At 41.4% G+C, this 26,571-nt stretch overlaps 1 protein-coding gene across 1 annotated transcript in view; it reads right to left on the bottom strand.

Moving 5' to 3' along the window:
- Nucleotides 1-26,571, bottom strand: part of MAD1L1 (mitotic arrest deficient 1 like 1) — a 784,552-nt gene that overhangs the window by 352,409 nt on the left and 405,572 nt on the right. The window contains exons 14-15 of the mRNA XM_063430429.1: nt 22,101-22,189; nt 12,270-12,360 (exon numbers count right to left, since the gene is read on the bottom strand). Of these exons, the coding sequence (XP_063286499.1) occupies nt 12,270-12,360; nt 22,101-22,189 (180 nt within the window). The remainder of the gene's footprint in view (nt 1-12,269; nt 12,361-22,100; nt 22,190-26,571) is intronic.

Below are 26,571 nucleotides of genomic sequence, written 5' to 3' on the forward strand. Positions count from 1 at the left end.
TAACAGGACAATTGGATAGAAATCTTTGCAGATCCATGCTCTCACTCTGATCACAAAGTCACATTGATCAGCACAGAAGAGTGTGTGTCATCAACATGCACAGACAATTATCTTTGTTTTCAGACAACAATGATAAACCTGAGAGTTTCTACTTTTAGGAGAACGATTTATGAACATGTGCAAATCTGATTGTTTTTTCTCTCATATCATGAAAATCACCAGCACTTGCTGAAAAACATCAGATTTCTGCAATTGACGCACAGGAGAAGTTCCATAGTTAGGAATGAGGAGTCTGGAAAGGAACGACAAAGAGAAAAAGATATTGGTGTGAAGACCCTTCTTATGAACAAATGCACACACAAAAAAATATTTAAAAAAAATATTGCGGTGCACACATTTTCTTTAAACCACCCCAAGAAATCTGGCTATAGCACTTGTCATCGTAAAATGTTTTTTTTTTTCTATAAGGCAAGTGTTGTTTTGGTAAGTCATGCTGGTTCTGGCAAAAATGGTGGTCACACACGAAAGGTCAGCCACTGGCTGTTCTCCAGATGTAAGGAAAAAATACAATAGCTACAAGAGTGGAGATAAATTACAAAATACAAAGCAACCTAAGTAGGTTGTGTAACTTTCTTTCTTTCTTTTGTTTTTTCTTTAAATTAGAAATATAATTGAAGGTGCCAACATTTTCCCCGTCTTTCCCAATCATAGAAAGATCTTCTGAGTCACCAAATCCAGATGATGCTTTACCCTGAAGGATGATGCAGTGGAGAAAGAAGCAGACTTGAGATTTTTACCCTTTTTATAAATATGTTTTCATTCACTATTGTGTGTGTTTAGGTAGACATGACAAGCCAAAATGCTTAATTTACTACCGACACAGGCAGAGTTTACACATTGCTAAGAAACAGCGAAGAAGCTGGAAAAGAAAGTCGTGAATTTCCTTACTTAACACAGAACCAGACTGAACATCTGCTGTTGAAATATTACTGAACCTTGAAGAGCAAACAATGGATTATTTTAATAATGCAGTGTTTTCAGCTTAGGCTGACCTCATGATTCACTCGCTGGTTGCTGAGAGATTTCCTACAATTGAGCGAAAAAAGCACAGCTTGGGTTTTACGAAGTCACCTCCGCGCCTGCAGAACTCAGACAGTTATCGCAGTGCCAGCCATAGCATGGAGAGACACATCTCTCTGTTTAAGGAGTAGGTTTCATAACTACCAGAGAGGGCTGCAAAGTATTTAATAACGGGTTAGCGCGAGAATGAATACAGACATCAGAGCAATAGAGTGGGAGAAAAAGACCTAAGGTGAATGTGAATGGCTAGGCATCCCCTTTAAAAGAGACATGTTAGTCACACCAATTATAACACATTTAATCCAAAGAGAAATTGACTACATTTTGTTCATTTTTCCTTTTTTTTTTTTTTTTTTTCCCCTTTAGCTTTGAAAGCTTGCCAATCTTGCCACATCAGTAACAGAATGCAGATTACAGATTATAGCCCTGCTTTGACGACCACAGAAGCATAGATAAGGAAGACCTAGAGCAGTGGTCCCAAACCCAATCCTCATGGACCACAAACCGTCAAGGATTTATGTGTTTACCTTTTTTTATTCAAATGGATATACTGACAAACCCTGTACTATTGGTGGTCCATGAGGACTGGGTTGGGGAACACTGACCTAAAGTACTAAAGTAATATGGGGGGGAGGGGGAGGTGGGGTGGAATCAAAACTGGTGGATACCAAGTAGGTCAGGAAGGCTGATTTCTCCTTTGTGTAGCCTCCTCTGTCTTGTACACATTCTCAAATTTAATCGGGTCAACATGTGGATGGCAGTGCTAAAAGCAGGGGTACACTGATATTTGCTAGAGTTGTCTTTCTCATGTGACTGAATGCTAGCAGTTGTAAGTAGTTGTGTATTTAAAATGGTCTGATGAGACTGGAGTCAGCTCCACAAATGTCTGGAACAATTTTTTCCCCCCCCCAACTGCATATTTTCCTGCATATCCCAAGCCACAAGGAGGTGCTATTTTAATTAAAATGTCAGACCCAGTCAGGTACACTTCAACTGTGTGCTACTGTATCCTATTTTGTACAACAGATGTGTTTGGGGGTTTTACTTCCATAATATTCTCCTTGTACCTCCCAGATTGTTTTTCCCAGGTCTGATGCAAGAGTGTTCATATAAAAATAAAAAATTAAATTACTACTGTGAAATATATTCTTGTATAGTGAATTTAACAGAGCACCAGTTCTACATTTTCCAGGTAGACAGGTTTATTTAGAGAAGTGGAATTTACCTGTATATGTACCATTATGTTATATAAATACAAACATCAAAGACTTTGGCAATAAAAATGTAAATGGGGCCCCTAACAGTAACTAATCCTAACAAGGCCTGTTACTTACTCTCGTACTCCCCTCTCCTTTTTATCCTTCCTGCCCACCTATTGATGTACTCTCTAGTCTTCCCATAATCTTTACACCTCTCCTATATTGGCAATTTGATTCTGGATGTGTGTAATATTTTATAGACATTACTTGTCGTCTACTATGATTATATTAAATTTTATTAAAGACACGGAGGCTCATATTATGCATAACTCTTTCTTTATTTCCTCAGCAGCAAAGATAGAGGAATATAAATATTGTCAAAAAATGAAAGAAAAACTGTATAGGCATAACGGGTAGCCAATCACATGGTAGAGGAAGTGGCTATATAAGTCCTGTGTCTCCCACAATCCCCCTCTTTCTTTGCTGCTTCCTCAGACAGATAAGTACTTTTTGTTTCTCTCTGACTCAAATTTGATGATCGTTTATTTGTCTGATATTTCATTGTATACTATTTATGGTTGTTTAGTTACCTGTTACCACTAGCGTTCCCCCTGGGACCCCCTTGGTGCTTTTCCCCCCTACCCGGGGATTTCTGTAACCTGCCTTTTTCTAGCCCCCTCGTGCTCCCGCACGACTCCCGGCTCTGTGCTTTTGCCGCTACCGCTCTGTTGTCGGCCACGGCTGCGCACGCATCCCTCCCCGCTCGCGGGCGGGCTCGGCGGATCGGGTGCACGAGCCCCTTCCCCCGCCGGGTGCCCAGTCGCGTGCGCCTTCCCTCACGTGCGGCGGCCATCTTGGGCGGACCTCGATCCTTCCCCTGTGCTGCCGTGCGGTCACCTTTGCTTTGCCGGGTCCCCTGGGAACGCTAGACGGTCTGTGTGTTTCGTTTTCTGTGGGTTACTCAACCCTTTGCTCTTCTTCATCCACCTTGGTGTCATTTAACAAACTTTAATTGCCCACTGCAACTTTGCAGCATGCAGGATAGGGAGGATGGGCCTGTGGGTCCCCCTGGGGACTTCCACTCAGACAGCGCTGAGGGCGCTATGGCCTCCCAGGAATTTCAGGCCATGCTGGAAGCCACTATGGCCTCCTCCATTCAGAAGGCTATTGCCTCGGCCATGGGAGCTGTTACTACTTCCTTTTCACAATCAATGCACTCCCTGGTTTTGCCTACTCTGGCCTCCCCCGCCCCTACGGGCGTGGGGTCCCCCTCCCCTGCTCAGACTGTGCCTGGAGCCCGTAAGGCGAAGGCCAAGTCCAAACACGTCGGCTCCCACTCCTCGATGCAGGTTCTACCTGCCATGACTGACACGCTTGAGGCGGTCACAGATGGCGCGCACCCCACGCGCAAAAGAGCCCCTGGCCGGGCTAAAAAGGCTAGATTATGGAAACGGGCTAGAGCCCTTGATGATGGGTCGGATACCGACCGGAGTGTGGAGGAGGAATCCGACTATATGGAGTATGACTCCTTTGGTGATGATGATGTGTCTGGCGAGGATTTGCCCTTTACGGGCGTTAACCCATCAGAGTCCTCCGCCAAGACCCGGGGTCCAGTCTTAGGCCCCTCCGGGGTTGACAACACTATTCTTGATCCTCAGGGTAACCCCCTGTTCGACCCAGACGACCTACGTCACCCCCGGTCCGCTGAATGGGTCCCCCCGGATCATATTGCCCAGTATGTGGCCAAACGTATCCGCACACCCCTTTCCAAAGAAGGCCGCAATAAGCTGCGGGCCGAATGCCCTCGCCCTTCTCTCCCGGGCGCTGCGGGTAAAACACCAGATATTGACCCACAGATTGCCCAGTTCCTGGGTAAGTCGGGCTGGAAGCCCAAAAAGGGCCTTGACAATTCCCTGAAGGGATGCCAGGACAAGATCCTGGACACACTGGGGCCCCTCTCGAAGCTCTATGAGCTTCTAGATACTGCTAAAACTGGGGATTCAGTTTTGGACGTGGACGTGGCCATTGGTTGGGTCCAACGGGCCATATGCTTGCTGGGGAACGCCAATACGGCGATATCTGCGGAGAGACGTAAGGCGATATTATTAAAAATCGACCCTAAACTGGCCACTATGACTGTGGCGGAGCCTGACCCGACTGAAGAGGGTTTACTATTCGGTACCTCCTTCGTTAAAGACATGGGGTCGTATGTCAAGACCTTCACGGCGATTGACAAGGCGCAGGCGAACATGAAACGTGTGTTCGCGCCTAAGGTTTTTGGAGGGGCCGGGCGTAGCAGGAACCGTCCACCCGGCCGGGGTTTCCGAGGCGCATTTCGCGCTACCAGAGGTTCCTTTTTTCCCTCCCGGGGATTTCAAGACCAAAGAACCCCTCCTTTCTTCCCAGCCAGAGGCCGGGCTTGGGGCTCCAGATACCCCCGCAGCGGTGCCACCAGCAGACGTCCTTACGGTGAGTACCCTTTCTTTCCCTCCCGTTCAGGTAGCAGGGAGACTGGCCTTATTTTACCGAGAGTGGGCGGAGCTCACCTCGGATGCCTGGGTTCTGCAGTGTGTAAAGGGGTATCGCCTAGATTTTGTTTCAGTGCCTGTCCAGTTTTATTCCCCCAGAGAACTGTCCCTTCCACGGGAACAAGACGAGATGATCTCCGCGGAGGTCGGAGAGATGCTCTCCAAAGGCGCTATAGAGGAACTGCCGTTCGCCGCCAAAGGCTTTACGAGCAATCTGTTCCTAGTGCCCAAGAAAGGAGGCGGAGTTCGCCCTGTAATAAATCTTCGTCCCCTCAACGCCTTCCTGCGTTACCAACACTTCCAGATGGAAGGTATACACTGCCTCAGGGACCTTCTGCGCCAGTCGGACTGGCTTGCCAAACTAGACCTGAAGGACGCTTACTTCACGGTCCCCATTGCTCTAGAATTCAGAGATTATCTCCATTTCACATGGCACGGACGGCATTGGCGTTTCACCTGCCTGCCTTTTGGGCTCTCTTCGGCCCCCTGGTGCTTCACCAAGCTTCTGAAGCCTGTGGTGGCGTTCCTCCGTACCCGAGGGGTTCGCCTCATTGTTTACCTGGACGACATTCTGATTTTGTCCCAATCGAAGGAGGATCTCCTTCTACACCTGGAATGGACTACCACCCTGCTACAGAAATTGGGTTTCCTGATCAACTGGGACAAATCGGTCCTAGATCCCGCACAGTCCATAGAGTTCCTGGGGTTCAGAGTGGATTCCGTCCAACAGTTCCTGTTCCTACCAGGTTCCAAAGTGAAAGCCATTCAGAAGGAGATTCGAAGAGCTCTGCGCGTCGCAGATTTGTCCATCAGACAGCTGGCGAGAGTAATTGGCCTTCTCGCGGCCTCTATTCAGGCGATCTTCCCGGGCCCACTACACTACCGGGCCCTCCAGCGACTCAAAGGGTCACACCTTCGGTCAGGTCACTCCTACGAGTCTCGGATACGCTTGGACGCAGAGTCCAGAGACGAGTTGGTGTGGTGGTTAGCACACATGGAGGCGTGGAATGGGAGAGCCATCTTCGGCTCCATCCCGGACGTGGTGATCGAATCAGATGCCAGCTTACACGGCTGGGGTGCTCGTTGTGGCGACGTTTCCACAGGAGGCAGATGGTCCGACGTGGAGAAATCGTTGCACATCAACTGCCTGGAGCTCCTGGCTGGAGCTTTCGCGATCCGCAGCCTTACCCCAGGACGGGCGAATTGCTGCGTTCTCCTCAAGATGGACAACGTATCAGCGGTCCGCTACATAAACCACCTGGGGGGTACAAAGTCCAAGATGTTGGCAATTCTGGCGAAAGATTTCTGGCAATACTGCCTCTTCAACAACGTCTCGGTGACAGCGGAACACATCCCGGGACTAGACAATTCGGGAGCGGATTGGAATTCCAGACACTTAAGAGACTCTGGAGATTGGCGTCTACACACTTCGGTGTTCCGAAGCCTGGACATGTTGTGGGGAAGGTTCCAGATGGATCTGTTCGCATCTCGTCTGAACACTCAGCTACCGAAGTTCTTCAGCTGGAGGCCGGATCCGGCAGCGGTGGCGACCGATGCCTTCCTTCAAGACTGGCCACGGGGCCTGCTATACGCATTCCCTCCGTTCAACATGATAGCGCGCACGATCTCGAAACTGGTTCGCCACGACTGTTGTGTAGCGCTAATCACCCCGCTTTGGAGATCTCGACCATGGTTTCCCCGCTTGATGGAGTTGTCGATCGATTATCCTCGGTTGATCCCAATCTTCCAGGACCTCCTTCTAGACCCGGATGGGAACCCACACGAACTAGTATTACAACGCCAGCTACCCCTGATAGCATGGTTCCTTTCAGGGGACCTTGGATTGTCCCAGGCGTTCCGCAGACAACTCTCCTACTCCTCGATAACGCTTGGGCCCCAGGCACTCGAACTGCCTATCGGGCTTCATGGAGATCGTGGTCTGGTTGGTGCTTGGAACGGGCAGTGGATCCCGTATCTGCCCCTTTGCCTTTGATCCTAGAGTTCCTCACGTCCCTGTTTGACTCAGGCAAGGCGTACCGCACGATTAACCTCTCCCGCTCGGCTATCTCGGCCGGACACAGGGGTTTGGATGGTTCCCCTGTCGGCAGGCATCCTTTTGTATGTCGTCTTCTCAAGGGTATCCGCCTTGCTCGTCCTCCTCGGCCTCGCTTCTCTGCCTTTTGGGACGTTAACATGATGTTGCAGTTCCTCTCCTCATGGTACCTTAATCAGGAGCTGTCTTTGAAGCACCTGTCATCCAAGTTGGTGATGTTACTCTGTTTGATCTCTTGCAAGAGGGTCTCTGACGTCAGGGCCATGGATTGGGACGCCATTGCATTCACCGCAGAAGGTGTTACTTTCGATATATCCAGGAGGACTAAATCTGCATCCAAGTCCTTTTCGTATCCCAGGTTTCCTGGCTGTCCGGCGCTCTGCCCGGTGGATTGCCTCAGAGTTTATCTGGATGTCACGAGTTCCCTTCGCTCTGCTGATCTACACGATTTGTTCATATCTTTCAAGTCACCTTATCGACCGGTTTCTACACCTACCCTGGCACGTTGGATACGTGAACTATTATCCTCTGCGGGTATAGACACCTCTGTGTTTACGCCCCATTCTGTACGGGGAGCGATGGCTTCTAAAGCCTCCTCGGTCGGATGTCGTCTGGAGGATATCATGCGGGCGGCAGATTGGTCCAGAGAATCGACTTTTAGAGATTTCTATTTCAGACCTATTGAACACATCGCATCTCGAATAGTTGCACAGCTTTGAACTTGCATAATATGAGCCTCCGTGTCTTTAATAAAATTCCCAGATTTTACTAGTAACATGACGTAAAGTCATGATTTTATTAAAGACACGGAGGCGAGTATTATTCCCTCCCGCCCTCCCGGTGTGGAATGGGGATACGAGATGCTTGAGACTCTACGGATTTTTTCCTGTTCAATAGGTATGTATTGATTATGTATTGATTATGTATTGATTATGTATGTTTATTGATATGATTGGATGGTTTGATACGTCTTTTAGGTTCACTAATTATATATCCTTTGTATTTCAGAATCCGGTTTCTTGTTTGTGACTACTTATGATGCTGTTTGGTAAGTCTACAGTTTTGAGTCTGGAAATTACCATATTTCTCTGTCTTTTTTAGCTTGATGTTGTCGCATTGTTCCTGTTTCCTGTGCTGATCAAGTGGGACATCGTTTCTTCTTACCTGGTCTTCGGTTTTCGCAAGAAAGAGGGGGATTGTGGGAGACACAGGACTTATATAGCCACTTCCTCTACCATGTGATTGGCTACCCGTTATGCCTATACAGTTTTTCTTTCATTTTTTGACAATATTTATATTCCTCTATCTTTGCTGCTGAGGAAATAAAGAAAGAGTTATGCATAATACTCGCCTCCGTGTCTTTAATAAAATCATGACTTTACGTCATGTTACTAGTAAAATCTGGGAATTGTCCTACAATGAAAAATAATGCAAAAAAAAAAATATATGGAAAAAACTGAAAGTCGAAATAGTATAAAAATTATAGGTGACTGGTCCACAGTGTACATCAATTTAAAATCAGAATAATAGAGTTGCAGTAAAAATGTTGTGTCAAAGCATAATACAAACTTTGCAGTCAGGGATTCTAGTGGAAATCTATACGCTTTGGAACACGGTAGCTTCAGATCTGTAGGCAAAAACAGAGCGCTTTCTTTAAAGATTCCACTCTCTGAACTGTAAATGCAGTTCTGCTTTTCCCACCAACCAGCTGTGAACTAATTAGAAGAACTTGCAACTAGTCAAGCTTCCTCTCCAAACATATGGATCCAATTAACTCAAACTGTTGCTGATTCTAATCAATCTTTCTTCAAGCAGCTAAACTTGAACACTCTACTCTGACAAAGTAGAACACAGTGTAGAAATAACACAATATTTAGAATCACTTGGGGAAAAAAATCCAAAAAAAAATAATCTGAATTGTATATACTTAAAGAGCCTCAATATCTTCCCGTATAATAAATACGCCAGTAATTATTACTATTCACATTGTATCACTTGGAATAGCTCTAATATTAATACATCAGTACAGATGGTAGGCGGACAGACATACAGACATAGATAATTAAAGCCAGAGTCAATTAATCAAATTATTAATCATAAAAATAGACATACTGGTGGTCCTCGTTTTGCGACCTACCTGTTTTACGATGGCTCGCACTTACGGCCAGCTCTCTTGCAGGATGGTAGGTGCGACCTGTCGTGGCAATTAGAGGGAATCCCTCTAATCTATGTACGGGGATATTTCCCCGAACATAGACAAACGCAACAGAGCAGGGGATCCCTCTAATCTATGTACGGGGATATTTCCCCGAACATAGACGAAAGCAACAGAGCAGGGAATCCCTCTAATCTATGTACGGGGATATTTCCTCGAACATAGACGAAAGCAACAGAGCACGGAATCCCTCTAATCTATGTTCGGGGATATTTCCCCGAACATAGACGAAAGCAACAGAGCAGGGAATCCCTCTAATCTATGTACGGGGATATTTCCCCGAACATAGACAAAAGCAACAGAGCAGGGAATCCCTCTAATCTATGTACGGGGATATTTCATTTTAAAGCCCATCTGCTGAAATATACAACCCAAACAAAACTTGTGTCACAGCCCTAATATAATTCTTTACCTGGTCAGATGTTAAAGATACATCTTTAAGTGAAGGGTCGAAGCTGCAATATCTCAGACAAACACTGGCCAAGTCACAATGTTTTTACTGGTAATAAGGTTGAATTGCTGGCCACTGGGCACAGAAAATTACAGACAAGACAAAACAAAACGCCAGTGATTTGCAAATTAGCCAATATTTTGTTATTGAATTAATTCTTCATTAGGTCTCTTCCTCCAGTGAGCACCTTTTTTTTGTTACTCCTCAATTTAGCTTACAACGTTGTTTATTAGAGGCCAAGAGGTTTTTCAAGTGTTGAAGAACAATGTACACTTTTTATGGCACAAACATAAAAACCAAACCACAATTTTAGTGTATCAAAAGCTAATCAGTAAATATAACCTCAAAACTATTGCTTAGCGGGGGCACAAATACGGCAGCGAATTTATTGCTGCAATTGGGTTCCAATTCAGAAACGTCAGGAGCACCGTTACCCTGGATATTGAGCTGTCTGTAGTACTGAATGCAGGATTTGGATGTGAAATTACAATTTGCACCTTTATCAACAATATCTAAAAAAAATAAAAAAAAAAACTCCCCACCAGGCAGAATGGGAAGAAAGGGCTACAGGACACCCACAGGACACAGGTATTGAGATGGGAAGCAATATTTCCATATTTTACAAAGGTGGAAGGAAAGAAATTGAGATGAGACGGATAGCAACTAGTAATCTGTGGTGGCAGGTACAGTCTAAGAAAAGAAAAACAAACTCTACAACACATTGGTGAAACCATGCCTTTTCTGCCTTCAGAGAGGTAGACTTGGAACAGTTTAAATTATTTGTTGGTTTCCACTGTTAATGGGGACAGCACTCATTCACTAATTATAGTTACCAGTAAGCTAGATTAGAAGGGATCTCAATGCACAGAGCGATACCAAAATAGAAAGCAATATCCTGTAGTGATGTTCCACAAGAGAGGCACAATTAAAGGAACACTCCACACTTAAAATGCACCCTTCTGACTGTCAATCAGAAAGCCAGGGAAGTTATCTTTCCAAATGCACAGAGTCAATGGAAGTGGCGGGCATGCTATGCTAGAGTGTGTCTGTCTTCTTCCCCAGACCGCAATAAGCCTGGAAAAGTGCACGTGTTCAAAGGGCTCAGTTTACCTTTGCATCCATGGGTGGTCCTTGTGTCATCCCTGGAAGTTGTCAATGAGAAGCCAGACTTTTAGGCTGTGCTGGGAAAAAGGGGAGGGCCTGAAAGGTTACAGACAAGAGATCTGCAGCTTTTTGCAAGCTGTTTAGAAATACCCAATTGTAGCGGAACTCCAATACCTAGCATAGGTATTTCCGCTGTATAATCCTTGTAAGCTGAAGAAGCAGTAAAATATCCAAGACAAAATCCCCCAGTAACTGGACGACACACAGGATCCAGAATCCAGAACAAATATACAATATTCTAAAACACCCCAAAATACATTTTCAAAAGGGGTTAATTTGATTGTATGGGAGGTCAGAATTGTATAGCCTTAATTCCTCTTTGAAGCTGGGACCCCAACTTCAAGTCTGGTTTAAATATAAACTAACTCTCTAGCTTGCCATATGTCTAGATTCCCTCTTAGATACCTACCCACAGATTAATCATTAAGCCTCATTTCTATTATATTTAGAATGGAACAAGCACCATCATCTAATCAAGCCCAAACATGATCTGCGAACAAGGGAACCACACAAAGTTGGTTCGGTAAATGAACAAGGAGGGTACGGACATCTAAACAAAGGGAATAAAACGTATATAACAAGTGTCCATTCCACTACATACCCCCCAATGACAAAATGCATAAAATAATAATAAAGACGTGCATGTTTTCATTGGAGTATATCTACTAAACCTCCCCTGGCTGTGACTCTCACAGCCAGCATGGAGAAAAAAAAATATTTTTCAATCAGATGTTAACTTACTTTACAAAAATGGTATCTCCTGATTTGTAAAATGAGCTTTAATCACACACAGGAGGCTCCTGCAGTCTAGCAAGCTATTGACAATGCATGAGATCAGAAATACTCAACTAAACATAATTTGCAATAAAGGAAGTATAAACAACATTTGATGACTCTTTACAGAAAGTGTTTAGGAAGGCTGTGTAAGTCACATGCAGGGAGGTATGACAGTAAAACTGTATTGGCATGATCTATAAACCAAAACTGTTTATTAAACTAAAGTTAAGTTGGTGACTGTAAAGTCCCTTTGATGACCCTTTGGCACTGGCGTATCCAAAAAAGCATTATAGCCAAAAAAGGAGGGCACTGGCCACAAATGTGGACTGCCTCTCCTAATGCATGGGGCTCCCTGCTACGGACTTTTGCTTAAAACCACTTTCTGAAGATTTTTTAGTTATTTTATTGGAACATTCATTCAACACGTGATTAGTTTAATAGTACAATGAAGACACAAATGAACAATTGAATATGCTGAAATTTCAGACACAAGCCATGAAACTAAATGTTTACAGAATAGCGGATAATAAAGAGGTTTTTCTCCAAGATGTTTGGGGACCTGACTACAATTCTAAATACATAGATATGGAGATATAAATGACACAACATCTCACAGGCTGTATGAGTTAATAAATGCACACCGAGATGTGCAACATCAAGGTTTTATTTATGTATGACCTTCCTCACCATCTGCCAGCCAGTGTTACAGCTTTATTTGAGAGTAATGACTGCACGTGATGGCCAAAGACCTCGGTGTCAAGGGGATCTGATTACTAAGTACTAAAATCTCTTCTTCACTTACCTGAAGACTCACTCTTTCCAACCTCATCTCAAGGATTCGGTTCTGCTCTTCCAACTTACTACGCTCAGCTTCCAGCTCCTCGATTTTCATCCTGCAGAGACAGTGCATTGAAATTATCACAAAGAATTCCACCAAGAGCAAGCTGCAAACCCACATGGCTGGAATTATAATACAACATGAAGCCGCTGGTTTTAAAGAACATGCAGGGCTATCTGGTTCGATGCTGTCTGATCGATCAAACAAATGGCTGCAAAACATCATCGTGAGAACAAGCAAAGTCCATCTAGAATGTACCTGACTAATGTATTGAGATACATACCGCTTAACCCTTCGAGAAAGAACACCGTGCATATAACCTCCTGTTTGTCTTGGAGTAGCATTAAAAGCAACATTTAAAGGTTTAACATTTTTTTCAACATATAACACTGACATATTATCCTCACTGCAAAGATATAATAGTTATTGTACTTTTTTGCTTTTCTGCACCAATATCCAGGGCTTAATAGAGACCTAGCATTTTCCTGTTGTACTCACCATGGCAGGTGGAAGAGAATCTTTAACGTAGTTCAGTCTAAAGTCATTGTTCTTGGTAAATTTGTCTTTAACAACCCGTAGCTTACAAATAGGTCAGTGCCACTTTTTTCGATATTGAGAAAAATAAGAACAGGGTTCATGGCCTCTTAAATGGGCACTTGAAACACCATAACAACTACGGTATGTTGCAGTGGTTATGTTGATAGGAGTCTGTAGGTGCCATGCTCTAATTCTGTGTCAAACCATTATCATGTTGGCAAAAAAAACAAGGGGCCGAGCTACAATGTCAGCTGACGCTCTTCAGGTACAACGCCATCCAAATTCAGGGGGGGGGGGGGGGGAGAATAAACACTGCTAATACTAATGGATTTTCAAAGTTAGCCATCTAGCAAGTGAGAGGCCATTTCTAAACTGCCTAAAGGACCCTTGTAAGGACCCTTGTGTCAGCCCTTTTGAAAACCGAACCAATGGATGGAAGCTGCTGTCTCCAAGGACCATAACAGGCTGCACGAGTTATGGTGCTAAGAATCCCTTTTAAGCTAAACATTGAAGTATAAATGCTAAGCTTCAGAAATGCATCTGCAGACTTCCTAAGTAGGACAATCATGCATAGTACGACAAATTGCTTGAGTGTGAAATCACTACCCCACACTGTGAAAATACCTTGAATTACACAGGTGCTCCACATTCACAGACATTTCATACTCTGTTCTATAATTAATGCATAAACGAATAAACCAGCATCGTAGTGGACACCATGTGTGGTAAATATGTGTTTTATATAATTAATATATTGCCGTAAATAAACGGTAATGTTTTAATGTTATGGGAAAAAGTGAATTTTGAACAGAATATTCAAAACACCAGATGGGGTTGATCTATTTTAGTTTGCCAAAAGCCATCTGCAGCAGCAAATATTTCTTCTCAGTGTAAGTGTTAAGTGCTGCTCAGTTTTAAAGCATATGGCAAAAAGATGTACAATGCTGGCTATGGAATGAGTTAGTTAAAAGACAAACACTCTGAACGTATACCTGTAAATGTATATCTTTCTGTATACAGTATCATATCTTGCATGTGAGACAATCTGGAATTAAGTCCCACACCTGGCTTACAGCAATCCAATTCGCTCAAAAGCACAAACCATTGACGAAGACTGTGTAACCCTATTCAAGGACCCCTAACTTGGCATGTAATCTTAGCTGTACAAAGGAATGACTCTGGCATCCCTTCGTCAATACACCACAAATGCACATTGCATTTCCCATGCCAAGAAACATGAATAACTATATTGCTTTGCCCTGATCTTCTTAAAGGACCACTATAGGCACCCAGACCACTTCAGCTTAATGAAGTGGTCTGGGTGCCAGGTCCAGCTAGGGTTAACCCTTGTTTCTATAAACATAGCAGTTTCAGAGAAACTGCTATGTTTATATTTGGGTTAATCCAGCCTCTAGTGGCTGTCTCATTGACAGCCGCTAGAGGGCTTCCGCGCTTCTCACTGTGAAAATCACAGTGAGAAGTCGCCAGCGTCCAAAGGAAAGCATTGTAAATGCTTTCCTATGAGACTGACTGAATGCGCGCGCGGCTCTTGCCGCGCATGCGCATTCAGCCGAAGAGGAGGAGAGGAGGAGGAGAGCTCCCCGCCTGGCGCTGGAGAAAGAGGTAAGTTTAACCCCTTCCTCTCCATCCAGCCCGGCGGGAGGGGGGCCCTGAGGGTGGGGGCACCCTCAGGGCACTATAGTGCCTGGAAAACGAGTATGTTTTCCTGGCACTATAGTGGTCCTTTAATGCTTAGCTTAATAAAGCCAGGGATACTTTAAACAAACATCCAAGCCAGTGCTGTGTTGTCCTAAATGAGCAACCGAGCAATACAAAGCTAATTGCTGGTCCATTTAGATCATAGTGCGACAACAACAAAAATGTTGCTGCTAAGAAACCTACAGAAATGTGTCTTGAAAATCTAAAATGTAAAATGATGGCTGGTTTTATTAATTTACACTGCATTCAGTACATTAATAGTACCTTGTTTTTTGTTTAAGATCAGCAGATTGTGCAGTGCTTAATAATATAAGAGAATTAAGGGACAGGTTAATGTTTAACTCTTTCCTGATGTTAGGGCATGCTATGCCTTCCTACAAAAGGAGAGTTTTAATGCTGTTAGGGCGACAAAGCACACCCTAACGAACGTGCTCTCCCTCCGGACAGCATATTTACCATCTGCAGTGAACGTATTGGGGAGCCTGTCTGACAACCAAGGCACTCAGACAGTCCCCCTGGAGTCAATCCAGCTGATCAGAGTCATGTGATCACATGACTCAGACCGGCTGGATTGCTAGATTGGCTGCAGGTGATTGCCTGGGTTATCAGGCAAATCCCGATATATAATTAATAAAATAACATTAATATACATAAATAATAAATAAGTACACTTAGAATTTAAAAACACAAAAAATATATATTTCTTTTCATTCTGCGTATTTATATATTATTTGTGCATTTATATATTTTTTCAAATATAATTATATCTTGATAATTATATAGTGGGGGGACTGCCTGACAACCCCTTGCAGAAAGTCCAGAAAATTTAGTTAGCAAGCCCTATATCTGACCCTGTAACTTTCCTAAACCCCATAAAATCTGTACATATGGAGTAATGTTGCACTCGTGAGACATCACTGAACACAAAAAGGAGTGTTTTAGAGCACTTAAATGTATTATGACAATGATATAACCAGCGAAAGGGCAGTTTTAATGTGAAAAATGCAAAAAAAAAAAAAACTAATATGAATGCCAGCTTTGGCCAGTGTGTGTGACTAAGTGGCTATGAAAAAAAAGAGACTGGACATACCCCATTTTGAATACCCTGGGTTGTCCAACTTTACAAATTGTATGATTTTATGGTGGTGACTCATCTCTAGCCTACCCCGCGGTCTCAAAGGCTAAATATGCCCTGCAAACCAAACTGGCAAATTTCGATGTGTAAAAACTGAAATGGGCAAGCTCTGTATCTTTCCAAAACACCGTGAAACATGCAAATGGGGGCATCGTTGTACTTACTAGACATCACAGTATACAAATATATGTATTTTATTGCAGTAACAGCTAATAGTATTATGACATTCACAATTAACATTCAATGCAAAACTTGGAAAATAATTTCTTAAATTCTTACACTTTAAGATTGTATTCACCAAATTATGTTTCATATACAAATATTTGATGTGAAATGAAAGCCCTGTTTCTCCTGAACAAAATTATATATACGTGTGGGTGCACTTAATATAAAAGAGGTAGATTTTGGTTGAAAAACATATAGCGCAAATTCTAGACTTTGTTTTAGTTCGGAACTTGGACAATTGTCACCGTCCTTCAGACAATATGCAAAAGAATACCATAAAACACATATAAGTACACAAAGGTACACAAAGATAGTGGGTTCTGCTTGTGTTGATGTCTATTACTAATTATTCATTTTTAATATACCATTAATATACGTCATCAGACATCAAAAAACAGTTTGTAATCTACAATGTATCCAGTGTGCAAGGTCTATAAGTACATTTGATAAAAATAGCAATTTAAAAATACTAACACGTTTTTCACTTTTGTAGTAATTTTTCTGTGATTTATCGTTCTGTCCATCACAGCCCAGAAGCCATTGAGCTCCTTATGTTCTTGAAAAAATGTGCAGAAAGTTTTGTGCCAAATTTAAGAGAGATTTGTTTGAAATATAAGGCTAGCTTTCACCCTGGATCAGTTGCTGTTGGAGTAGTCAGCAAACTGTGTTTCTGGATTACTTATTGCTGTTTTTATCTTGAGATACCTTTCTTTCTCTATCCCTTTTTGTGTCTCCAGGATATTCAATTTCCAGGCTTTGGTTGTATTTTATGAAGGGGTTGTCACCTTTAGAGTCATGATTCTATTATTTCTAATACTTTTTCCTTAAGAGACTTGGTGAGCCATAAAATATGTGAATGAGTAAGCTTCTAGTAGATAAAGGCAGACATTTTTGCCAGTCTGTTAAAATTGATATTCCTAGTAATTAAGGCGAGAGAGCAGAGAATTTTCAGGATTGACCTACAATCCTAGGAATCCACTAAAATGAGAACAGTTTTGAATTTAAACTGAAAACAAAATAGTTAAAATTTCCCTTTGAATTCCTGACAATTAATGTTTTAGTAAATAATCCTGATAATCTAAGCTTCGAAATAGCAAAATTGAAAACAAGAAGAGAATTAGCCTAAAGTCACAATTAGAACACTTGAATAGAGTAGTAACCCCAAAAAGAAACTAAAATGAATAAACAAAAAATTGTGTACCTAAGGGGGAGGAGGGGAAAACTGGGAAAAGATAAACTCTAATAAGAGTGTCAGCTTATCACCATATGTTGGGAAATAAAATTAAAAAAAAATAAATTGTATTAATATATATCACAAACGTGCTTCTGTACAACAGATGAGTGGTCTGATCGGCAAAACAGTTAATAGAAAGTCATAGAGAAAAGGTATTTTGATCGTAGTTGCCGATGTGGAATATCATACTACTGGTTGCTGTAGGGTAGCAAAGCAACCTGCTAGGGAATTCTGTAAACCGAAACAAATACTGGTGTAGATATAACCCTGCACACATCGTAAGAGACGGCACAGAGAAGCACTGACAGTAAATAACATGAGGAAGGGAGAAGTAACCTAAACAGTTGGTTTTCAGTGTATTTGATACAGTATTTTAAACTGGTGAGTTCTCGATAAGATAGAAGAAATAACCAAGATCCATATGCTAACTGTAATAGTAGATGTAGTAAGGGTTAACCGGGCAGTATATTGCAGATATCAGGTCTAGACTATTAAAATTATAACAGTAAATATCCTTTGGTGCTAAAGCGGCACCTAAAGCCTAGGTCTGAACTATTAGAGTAATAACTGTAGATTAACTTGGTGCTAAGATGTCATCCAATGTCTAGACCAACAACTCTTAATTAAAAAGGTAAAGAGATTTGTTCATTTAATATTTAGACAAAATTGCCTGAGTCAGCTGTACATACAATTGCGGTACAAGATTGCCGCACTAGTAATGAGATACTAGGTCAAAAGGTCTCAGAGTTTCGACCTAAACCCTTACGCAGTGAGCAAACGACAATGCTCCAAAGATGATTGAAAAAAGTTTAGTTAGCAGTGATGCAAGTTGATAGCGAGTAAATGCCTAAATTCCATGATGATAAAAGGAACTAATGGCTATAAGTTCTAACACTTCCCTCGCAAGCATTCGAGGGCACCTATATCTAGTCCCACTGAGATGTTAAAGTACAGAACCCTAAAGTAATAAGCATGATCGCTTAATAAAGATCAAGGTGAACATGAACAAAATAAAGTGAAAAAAAAAGCACGGTAGTGAATCTGTGTGCTGTTAAAAAAGATTGGCACTAACAAGACCCCTGATGCGTGTGTTTCGCTCGACCTGGCTCATCAGAGGAGAACCGTCCGGTACAGAAAGTTGCGTTATCATATTTTAACAGGTTGCATTTATTGGAGGACTCTTTAATTTAAAGGAAATGAAGAGTGGGAAAGCGAACAAAAGGGAATATTGAACTTGGAATATTGTACTTGACCTTATGGGTAATGGCACAATTTGCATGGTCAGTGCTCCTGTAACTAGTTAGGCTGTGTACTGTCTACTGTCTACATTGCTTGGATGTCTGCTATACTGGACCTTGAACCTGAACGTTTGTTACCTGGATACTGACCCTTAGCCTGACTTTAGACTATACCCTTGGACCCACCAATACACATCTCTTGTTGTCTTCCTGGTGTCTCTATGTTGAGCTCCTATATTCCACCCTGACAATGCGATGGCTGTACCAGCCACCCCCTTTTTGTTACTGTTCCTTAAGAAACTGGCTGACCATATCTGTCCCCAAACAGTGGAATAAATTAAAGGGTAGGTCTAATCGTACTAGCCAAGCTAAGACAGTATGATGACAGATTTCATCAAAAAGTGTAGGGACATACTCATCCACACCTTGCTAGTCAGGTACTTTGTACTATGAACAAACTGCCTAAAGAGTTTTAAAGAAAGGATCATCAGAATCACGGAAGCATTATAAGCCAAAGGCAAGAAGGAATCCGGTAAGCCACCACTCTGCAGGAAGTATATGCGACATGCGGTGAAATGATAAAGCAAGGAAGTAGTTAAATCTCTCTAAAACACAGTGAGATGGCATTAGAGGTACAAAGAAAAAGATATAGAGCACGTCTAATAACCACTGACATGTACTTCGATTCCTTTTGAAATACTTAACATTTTCCCGGCTACCAAACCTAGCAACATCATTTAAAATTTACCAGAGTTGCTGTGTGACATTAAAAAGGAAAAAAATAAATAAACGTGAAAAATAAAAAGAGAAAATAAGATGAAAGATCATGTTATTTCCACTTAAAATGGTATCTAAGACCGTGCTCTTTTAAAATGTTTTATTTTTATTGTTTTATATATACACGTGTAAAAAAAAAAAAAAAAAAAAAAAAAATACATACCCTCCCATTTTAGATAAGAGTATTTTAGTTTAGATAAATGTACATATTTTTGGTGGTCCCTTTTCTTTTTATCTTTTTATAAATATTGCTCCTTGTCTATCTATAGTCCACCAAATTAAACTACACTCTGGCATCAAACCTGCCTTGTAACAATTGCATTTCAAGCAAGTGAACGTTCTTGTAACATTTTATCAATAAAATTTTCGGCATGTGACAATTATTGACAGAGTTCCCCAAATTTCAGGAGCTGAGTCTATGAGCTCAACCTGCAAAAAACACAAAACATTAATGCCAATATATTTAACTGTTCTGTAACTGTTTTTTGTTTGTTTTGTTTTCCTTTTTCAGAAGACCGTAATTAGGTTAGTATACGTACACACAAAATAAAAACTATAGAATTGTGTGTGTACATATATACATCCACTAAATAAAATATATTGGGTGTTTTTTTTGTTTTGTTTTTTAAATTTAGATTCTTTAAGAGAAGTGGTTAAATTGACCCATTAATCACAATTACAGTAAAAACCGCTGTTTTCCTCAAAATGCTTTGTGGAATTCTACCCCCGCGGTCACAAAGCAAACTGTCTCTCTGCACTTTCTATTACTGCAAGCACTGAATGGAGGAAATCCAATTTGTGCGTACGGAGGTGGTGTGACAAATGTACGACCAGGACAATGATAATATCAAGTTCCATTCGTTCCTTGGAAGTAGCAATCAAATTTTAAGAAAAAGACGGATTTAAAAGGCACTACTAAGAAATTTAGGTTTTTAAATTGAATAGTTGTAGACCATATAAATCTCAGGAGTCTAACGGATCTGGTATTAACCTGCCCATTTATTTTTGCAATATATGTATCAACTCTACACCGGACATGATTTGTCAAAAAAGGGATTGTTCTTACATTTTAGTAAATATTATATTTATAAATTATTCTCTTTATAATTTAACGATTGTTGCGTTTTTCAAGAAATAAAAGTATATCCAGCAGAAACACGTGCAACAATCGTGGTAAAATAATAATTTAAGCCTGGATTCCATTAAAGTAGAATTCTAAAGCTTTACACAATAAATACTGTGTGTCTGGTACGATGTCCTTACTTAGATCATTTTTAAATATTCTACAATGCAATCTAAGCAGGTCTTCTATAGTTATTGGGACTCCTGATGCCATATACAAGAACACTTTAACTCAGTATGTAGACCCCCTCAACCCCACTACTTTTTTCATAAAAACAGCCTGAATTCTACTTAACACAGATTCAACAGGGTGTTGTAAAAATCTCTTACAGTTTCTAGTCCATTATCTACATGAAAGCTTCACGGAGTTGCTTCACATTTGTCACCTGCACATTCAATCCGTGAATCTCCTGCTCAACCATATCCTAAATGTTCCCTATTAGACTGACATCTGATGACTGTAGAGGCTGTAGGATTATGCAGAACCCATCACCTTTATGGAACCATCTTGAAATGGTGTGTGTTTGGAACGTGGCAAGTATTCCTGCTGAAAGTAGTGATATAGAGAATATGCAGGCGTCTAAACTCAGAATAAGAATCCAAACCAAAGCTTATTTTGGAATGGACTGATTATTCACAAGAACATTCACTAAATAGTGAATACTGAATTTAAAATGAATTTTAAATTTTTAGGTCAAAACAGTCAAAATGAAAATTAAAGGGACACTATAGTCACCAGAACAACTAGAGCTTATTGTATTTGTGCTGGTGAGTAGAAACATCCCCTTTTGGTAAACACTGTGTTTTCAGAGAAAATGCAGTGTTTACATTACAGCCTAGAGATACCTCCACTGGCCACTCCTCAGATGGCTGCTAGAGTTGCTTCCTGGGGCAGTGCTGCACAGTGTGACTGACATTCAGTGTCACCACCCTCTGCATGCAGACACTGAACCTTCCTCATAGACATGCATTGATTCAATGCATCTCTATGAGGAGATGCTGATCGGCCAGGGCTGTGTTTGGCTTGTGCTGGCTCTGCCACTGACCTGCCTCATTGGCAGTCTCAGCCAACCCTATGGGAAAGCATTGTGATTGGCTCAGAAAATCACTTCTGATGATGTCAGCCAAGCAGGCAGATCAGGGCAGAGGCAATGGCTGCAGACTTAAATACAAGTAAGATCTTACTATATTTAGTGGGGAAAGGGGGACAGGGGAGCTTTATGGTGGTTTTAACACTATAGGGTCAGGAATACTGTTTTGTGTTCCTGACCATATATTGTTCCTTTAACTATAACTCTTTTGAAAGGGGGGAACCTTGACAGTGTAATATGCTCTATTGGAAATTGGGAGGTCCTCCCTCTCAATTTGCAATAGAACTAGAAGAAAAAAAAAAAAACATTAAAAAAAGTTTTTACATACCTGATATCCAGAACCGGGCGATACTAATGGAGAGAGTGGGTGGGAGAAGAGATGTACTTTCCCCTTGCAGGGGCTAATTCTTACGTCAGTTGTCAGAGTGCAGTGCACGCGGACAACAGACTTATTCTATGCACAAAATTTACATTGCTAGCCCATAACAAAGTCACTTGTGCTGGCGGTGCAACAAGACCCCAACACACAATTACAAATATCTGAAAGCGTATTTGAAGCTCAAACACTTCACTCCTATTACCACAACCACTTCAAATCACCTAGGTGGTCATGGTGTTTGGCGTAACCCTTTAAAGAATGTGTCCAAAATGAAAATTTCAGTTCACATTATCAATGGATAACCCTGATCACTGATGTCATACATTTTCACCACCTACCTGAGTGAGTTTAGAGTCTCGCTTGTAATTGAATTGCTTGGGTCGGATATCCCCATCTGGGACTTGATGAGTTTGAGTTCTGCAGTTAGCTAGAGGGAGAAAAAAAAAAACCAAAACATGGAGATATCACTCTATAAATATATCGACATATATTGCCTGAGCAGAAAACAAGTTCATACAAAATGTGAGCTACACTGGCACTGCTCACCACATGGAGGTCACTAAAACATTTAGAGAATGTTAATCCATTTCTGTGTTTATGAATGTCGAGTGCAGAAATAAAATAACGATACGGGACATAAAGAGAGAGCTTTAAAGGAAAAAGGTAAACGTAGAATGGTCTATTGTGTTTTGTATAGACAGGAAATACATACTCGATACAGAAATAGAAAAGCCATTGCTTTTCATATTAGCCATTAATGCTTCACACAAATGTCAACTTCCTACTTTTAGGCTGGAGTGATAGGTTTATCTATATTTTCACAATAGTGTCATGTTAACTTGGCTGTAGATATCCAAGATACGGTGTATTAAAAACATGCACACTATATCTACCAGGACAACAATGAGGTCACATTTACTATTTTACACATTTTATATGTTTCTGATATTAACACACTACCTTACCAGTTCCTCGACAAAGAAAAACAAGGGTTTGGCTATTAAGAACACTGCCTTGAGAATCAGATCACCTGCTAATGCAGTATAAAGGCCAGTGGGATAGGGGTTAACGGCAAAGTACGGTAATGGGCAGGTAAGGGAGATACCATAATGAACCAGCAAGATGTTTATGTGTAAGGGGCATTTTACAGTGAGGCAAGCTGCCAGACAGATTTCAATCAGAGCTTTCTCATTGGTTGGTGCAAGTTGAATGAAGGTTAAGCGTGATTCACATAGGAACATATTGGTCCACGAATAATGGAGTTTGTGCCTCCTGACACATGAACAGCATGTCTGCTACAGATTTAAATACAAGTATGGTGAGCGATGAAGAAAGATTCTAAGAAGAATGGGAGGCATCTGGTTCGTGTGTGACTGGAGGATAAAAAAAAAAAGGCAATTAAAGTATGTGCTATTCGGAAAAAAATATGGCAGGTGAGCGGAGTTATACTGCATGGGAAGTGACTTCAGGCAAGTGAGAGGCTGATAAAGGGTTTCAAAGTAACTAATCAAATGTGAAATATGGAAAGGTATTAAAGTGACACCAATGTTATAATTCATATTCACTTAATTAATGAACTAAAAGTAAGAAAACATTGGCTGATTGACACCATGTCTTGTATTGATTTGCTGACTGACTGCTATCGTTTTTTTTTTGAGCGATCCTCACTTTGATTTGAAATCTTGAATCGGAGAAACAATTAATTCCATATCATCAGGCCCAGAATGGCGATTGAGGAAACCAGGCAAATGCCCAAAGTGTTGTGATGACTATATAATAAAAGTTTGTTTGGTAAAACAGTGCCTGGAGCCCTATTTTGATAGTGACTCAAGCTGTGTGACTGACAACGCCCCTAGGGACTCATCGACTGCATCCTGAATCTGTATCTCCCAAAGTTGGGAGGTATGCCTATACACACACTACAGTCTCCTGTAACACACAGTGCACCACGACAGACCCTTTGCGCACAAACTACACCCCCAACATACCCTTCTACACCTCCTCCAAACAACCTTTCCCAGCCCTGTCTTTTGTCCTCTGGTGTCCCACTTATAGAGACACCAGACAATCCGCCAGCAAACACAGCGCATGCATTTAATGACAAGCACAGAGCATTTTTCCTATTCGTAGGCACTTCAGCAGAGCTGTGCGCATGGGATGTACTGGAGGACAACAACACATACACATCAATTTTAGGAGGCGTGCCTACCAAACCATTCCCTCAGGCTATTATTGACTCTGACCGCACTTATATAGAGACACTCTACAACACTGACAGAAAGGACACGCACAGCTGTAGTGAACTGTAGTGGTTATGGTCTTTAGCTTGTCCCTTCAATCTGTCTATTGTTGCTCACTGGCTGTATTGTGACTGGCTGCGGCGTGCTTCTTGCTCCCTACCAAAGGAAACAGTCTGCTGCAGCAGGATTGGAGCTGTGAGCTTCCTGCAGTCCAGGTGTTAAATACTCAAAAATAATGCAAACATTCCGCAGATAAGCTTTTTCTTGTACAAAAGTCCATAGGGAAATGTTTAGCCTTTTCCTGCTGAGAGAAGCCTGCATTCCATTGATTCCTCCGACTCTAGAATACATAATGTGTCTGTTCTGCATAGGTTTGACACAAAGGTAGGCTGTAAATCTGAAAAAAAATCATCATAATGCCCTTAGCAAAATATGGTGGCAGATTTCTCTATATATGCTGGCGCTATATAAATACCAGTAATAATAATAATAATAATAATAATAATAAATAGAGCGATCAGTGAAAAGCTATATGTTTTTGCGGATTATTGCTAAGCAGTTCCACAGAAAATGTAGTAAAATTAGGATTGGCTAGTGGGTTTAGCTACTTCCTAGTCTGGCCTACACGTGCTGAAGAAACCTTCATATGTAACTTTTTTTTTTTTTATTCTGTAATGCAATGCCTTATCTTTAGCCATCATTTTTTTTTTTTTTTAACTGTGGTAATTCATTTTAAGCAGAAAACTACTGCTACGGAAAAAAAAAAAAGGAAATAAAACTACTTTCCAAATGCTAGGTATTAATAAAGTTTATACAAAATCATCATCATTGAGGAACCTAGAGAATATTTGCCTATCTTTCTATCTATCATTCGGAAGGGAATTTCGACTATTCATTCATTAGAAAGACAAATTAATAGAAATTTCAAGCGAGCAAAGACCGAAAGTTGGTGTTCATTTGTTTGTTCGTTTATTACAAGGAGGGAGCTGCTGGCTCGCAGCTCCCTCCTTGTAATATGTAAAAATAGAAGAGTGAGGGAGCTGTAACCCCCCACATGTCCTCCCTCACTCTATGGGGGTCAATTGGTTGGAATCCCCACGCTGTGTAAAATGACCCCACGCTGTGTAAAATGACTCAGAACACTCTGATTTGTTGGATTCCAAGCCAACCAATCAGAGTGCTCTGATAGGGGCATGTCTACTAAAACAGCCTTTCCTGATTGGCTTACTATTTACCTACTCGCGGAATAGCGAGTAGGGCAGATTAATTACTAATACAAAGTAAATTTGGCAGATAGCTTCCTAATACCATGGGAATTAGAGAGCTATTTACTATGCAGATGCAAGATGCAGCCGCGACACTAATAGGATCGGAGTTTCATTCATTCAAATGAAGTCCAATATGAACAGAAACTACCGAACGCCATTCTAACACGAATTAACAAACTGTTCATTCTGTTAGGACGCCGGCGAAACTACCAAATTCCGTCATAGGACGCTGGGGAATAGTGAAAGGAAGCATTGCGAGATCAGGTGAGAATTGTGGGACAATTCCTTTAGCCACAAGAAGTGGGCCAAGCTTAGAAAACCATGGAGGTTTTCTAAGCTTGGCCCACTTCTTGTGGCTAAAGGTCCCTACTTTGTCTTATGTTTAAAAGAAAACTAGAGCAGACAGGAAGGAAAGAAGAACAGATCCTGAGAGACGGAGAGAAGTGGAAGCGACTGGGGAAAGGTAAGTTTGGCATGACAGATGACAGTGCCGCTTTAAGGGACTGAAACACATACAAAGATATTTGTACAACTTTGTATATGTAGTTATGTATTCTAACAGATGTGGCGTTCTATTGCTCTGGAGCTTTGTGATCAATTAATGTAACAAGTATTTAGTGATATCCAGATCACAGTGCATTTCTTCTCGATTCTAAAAATTAGACGTGGTATTCACTCGCACAACGCACATCACTTTTATTGGCGTTTTATTGGTGTTGAACTCTGGAATATATTCACACCGCACACACTTGCTTTGTTTATTTTTTTGTTTTTCTTGTGTGGCTCCATGACACACACAAACACATACTAACGCTTACTAAAAATGAAATGAATGTGGAATTTGCTGCTGTGGAGTTCTGCGATACACCCATATATACAATTTTGTGGTCTTAGCAGAAGCTAATAATTTCTGGACGGCACCCATGCAAAAATGCAAGAAAACAGAACGATGTCAATGGCCTTGATCTTGATTAATTTATATAGCATAAATGGGATGATAGGGATTAAAGAGGAACCCAATTTAACAAAATGCAAACAATTCATTACAGATTAATGCTGTAGATTATTTAGATATATACAACCACTATATACTAACAAGATATACAAATATATATCTCATTAGTATGAAAATGAAGTTCCTTGCACTGTAAACATTGGAAGAAATATTTACTACAATTCTTAGAGGAATTAGTGGCACTATCCCAGTCAGATAACTAGAAATATTATAGGCAAATTAGATGCCTATCCAGGCGTACAATAACATGTCAAAAAATGATGCCTACTGTACGTAACAGTCCAGC

Source organism: Pelobates fuscus, chromosome 8, assembly GCF_036172605.1.
Source record: "Pelobates fuscus isolate aPelFus1 chromosome 8, aPelFus1.pri, whole genome shotgun sequence".
In the NCBI taxonomy this organism is placed as follows: domain Eukaryota; kingdom Metazoa; phylum Chordata; class Amphibia; order Anura; family Pelobatidae; genus Pelobates; species Pelobates fuscus.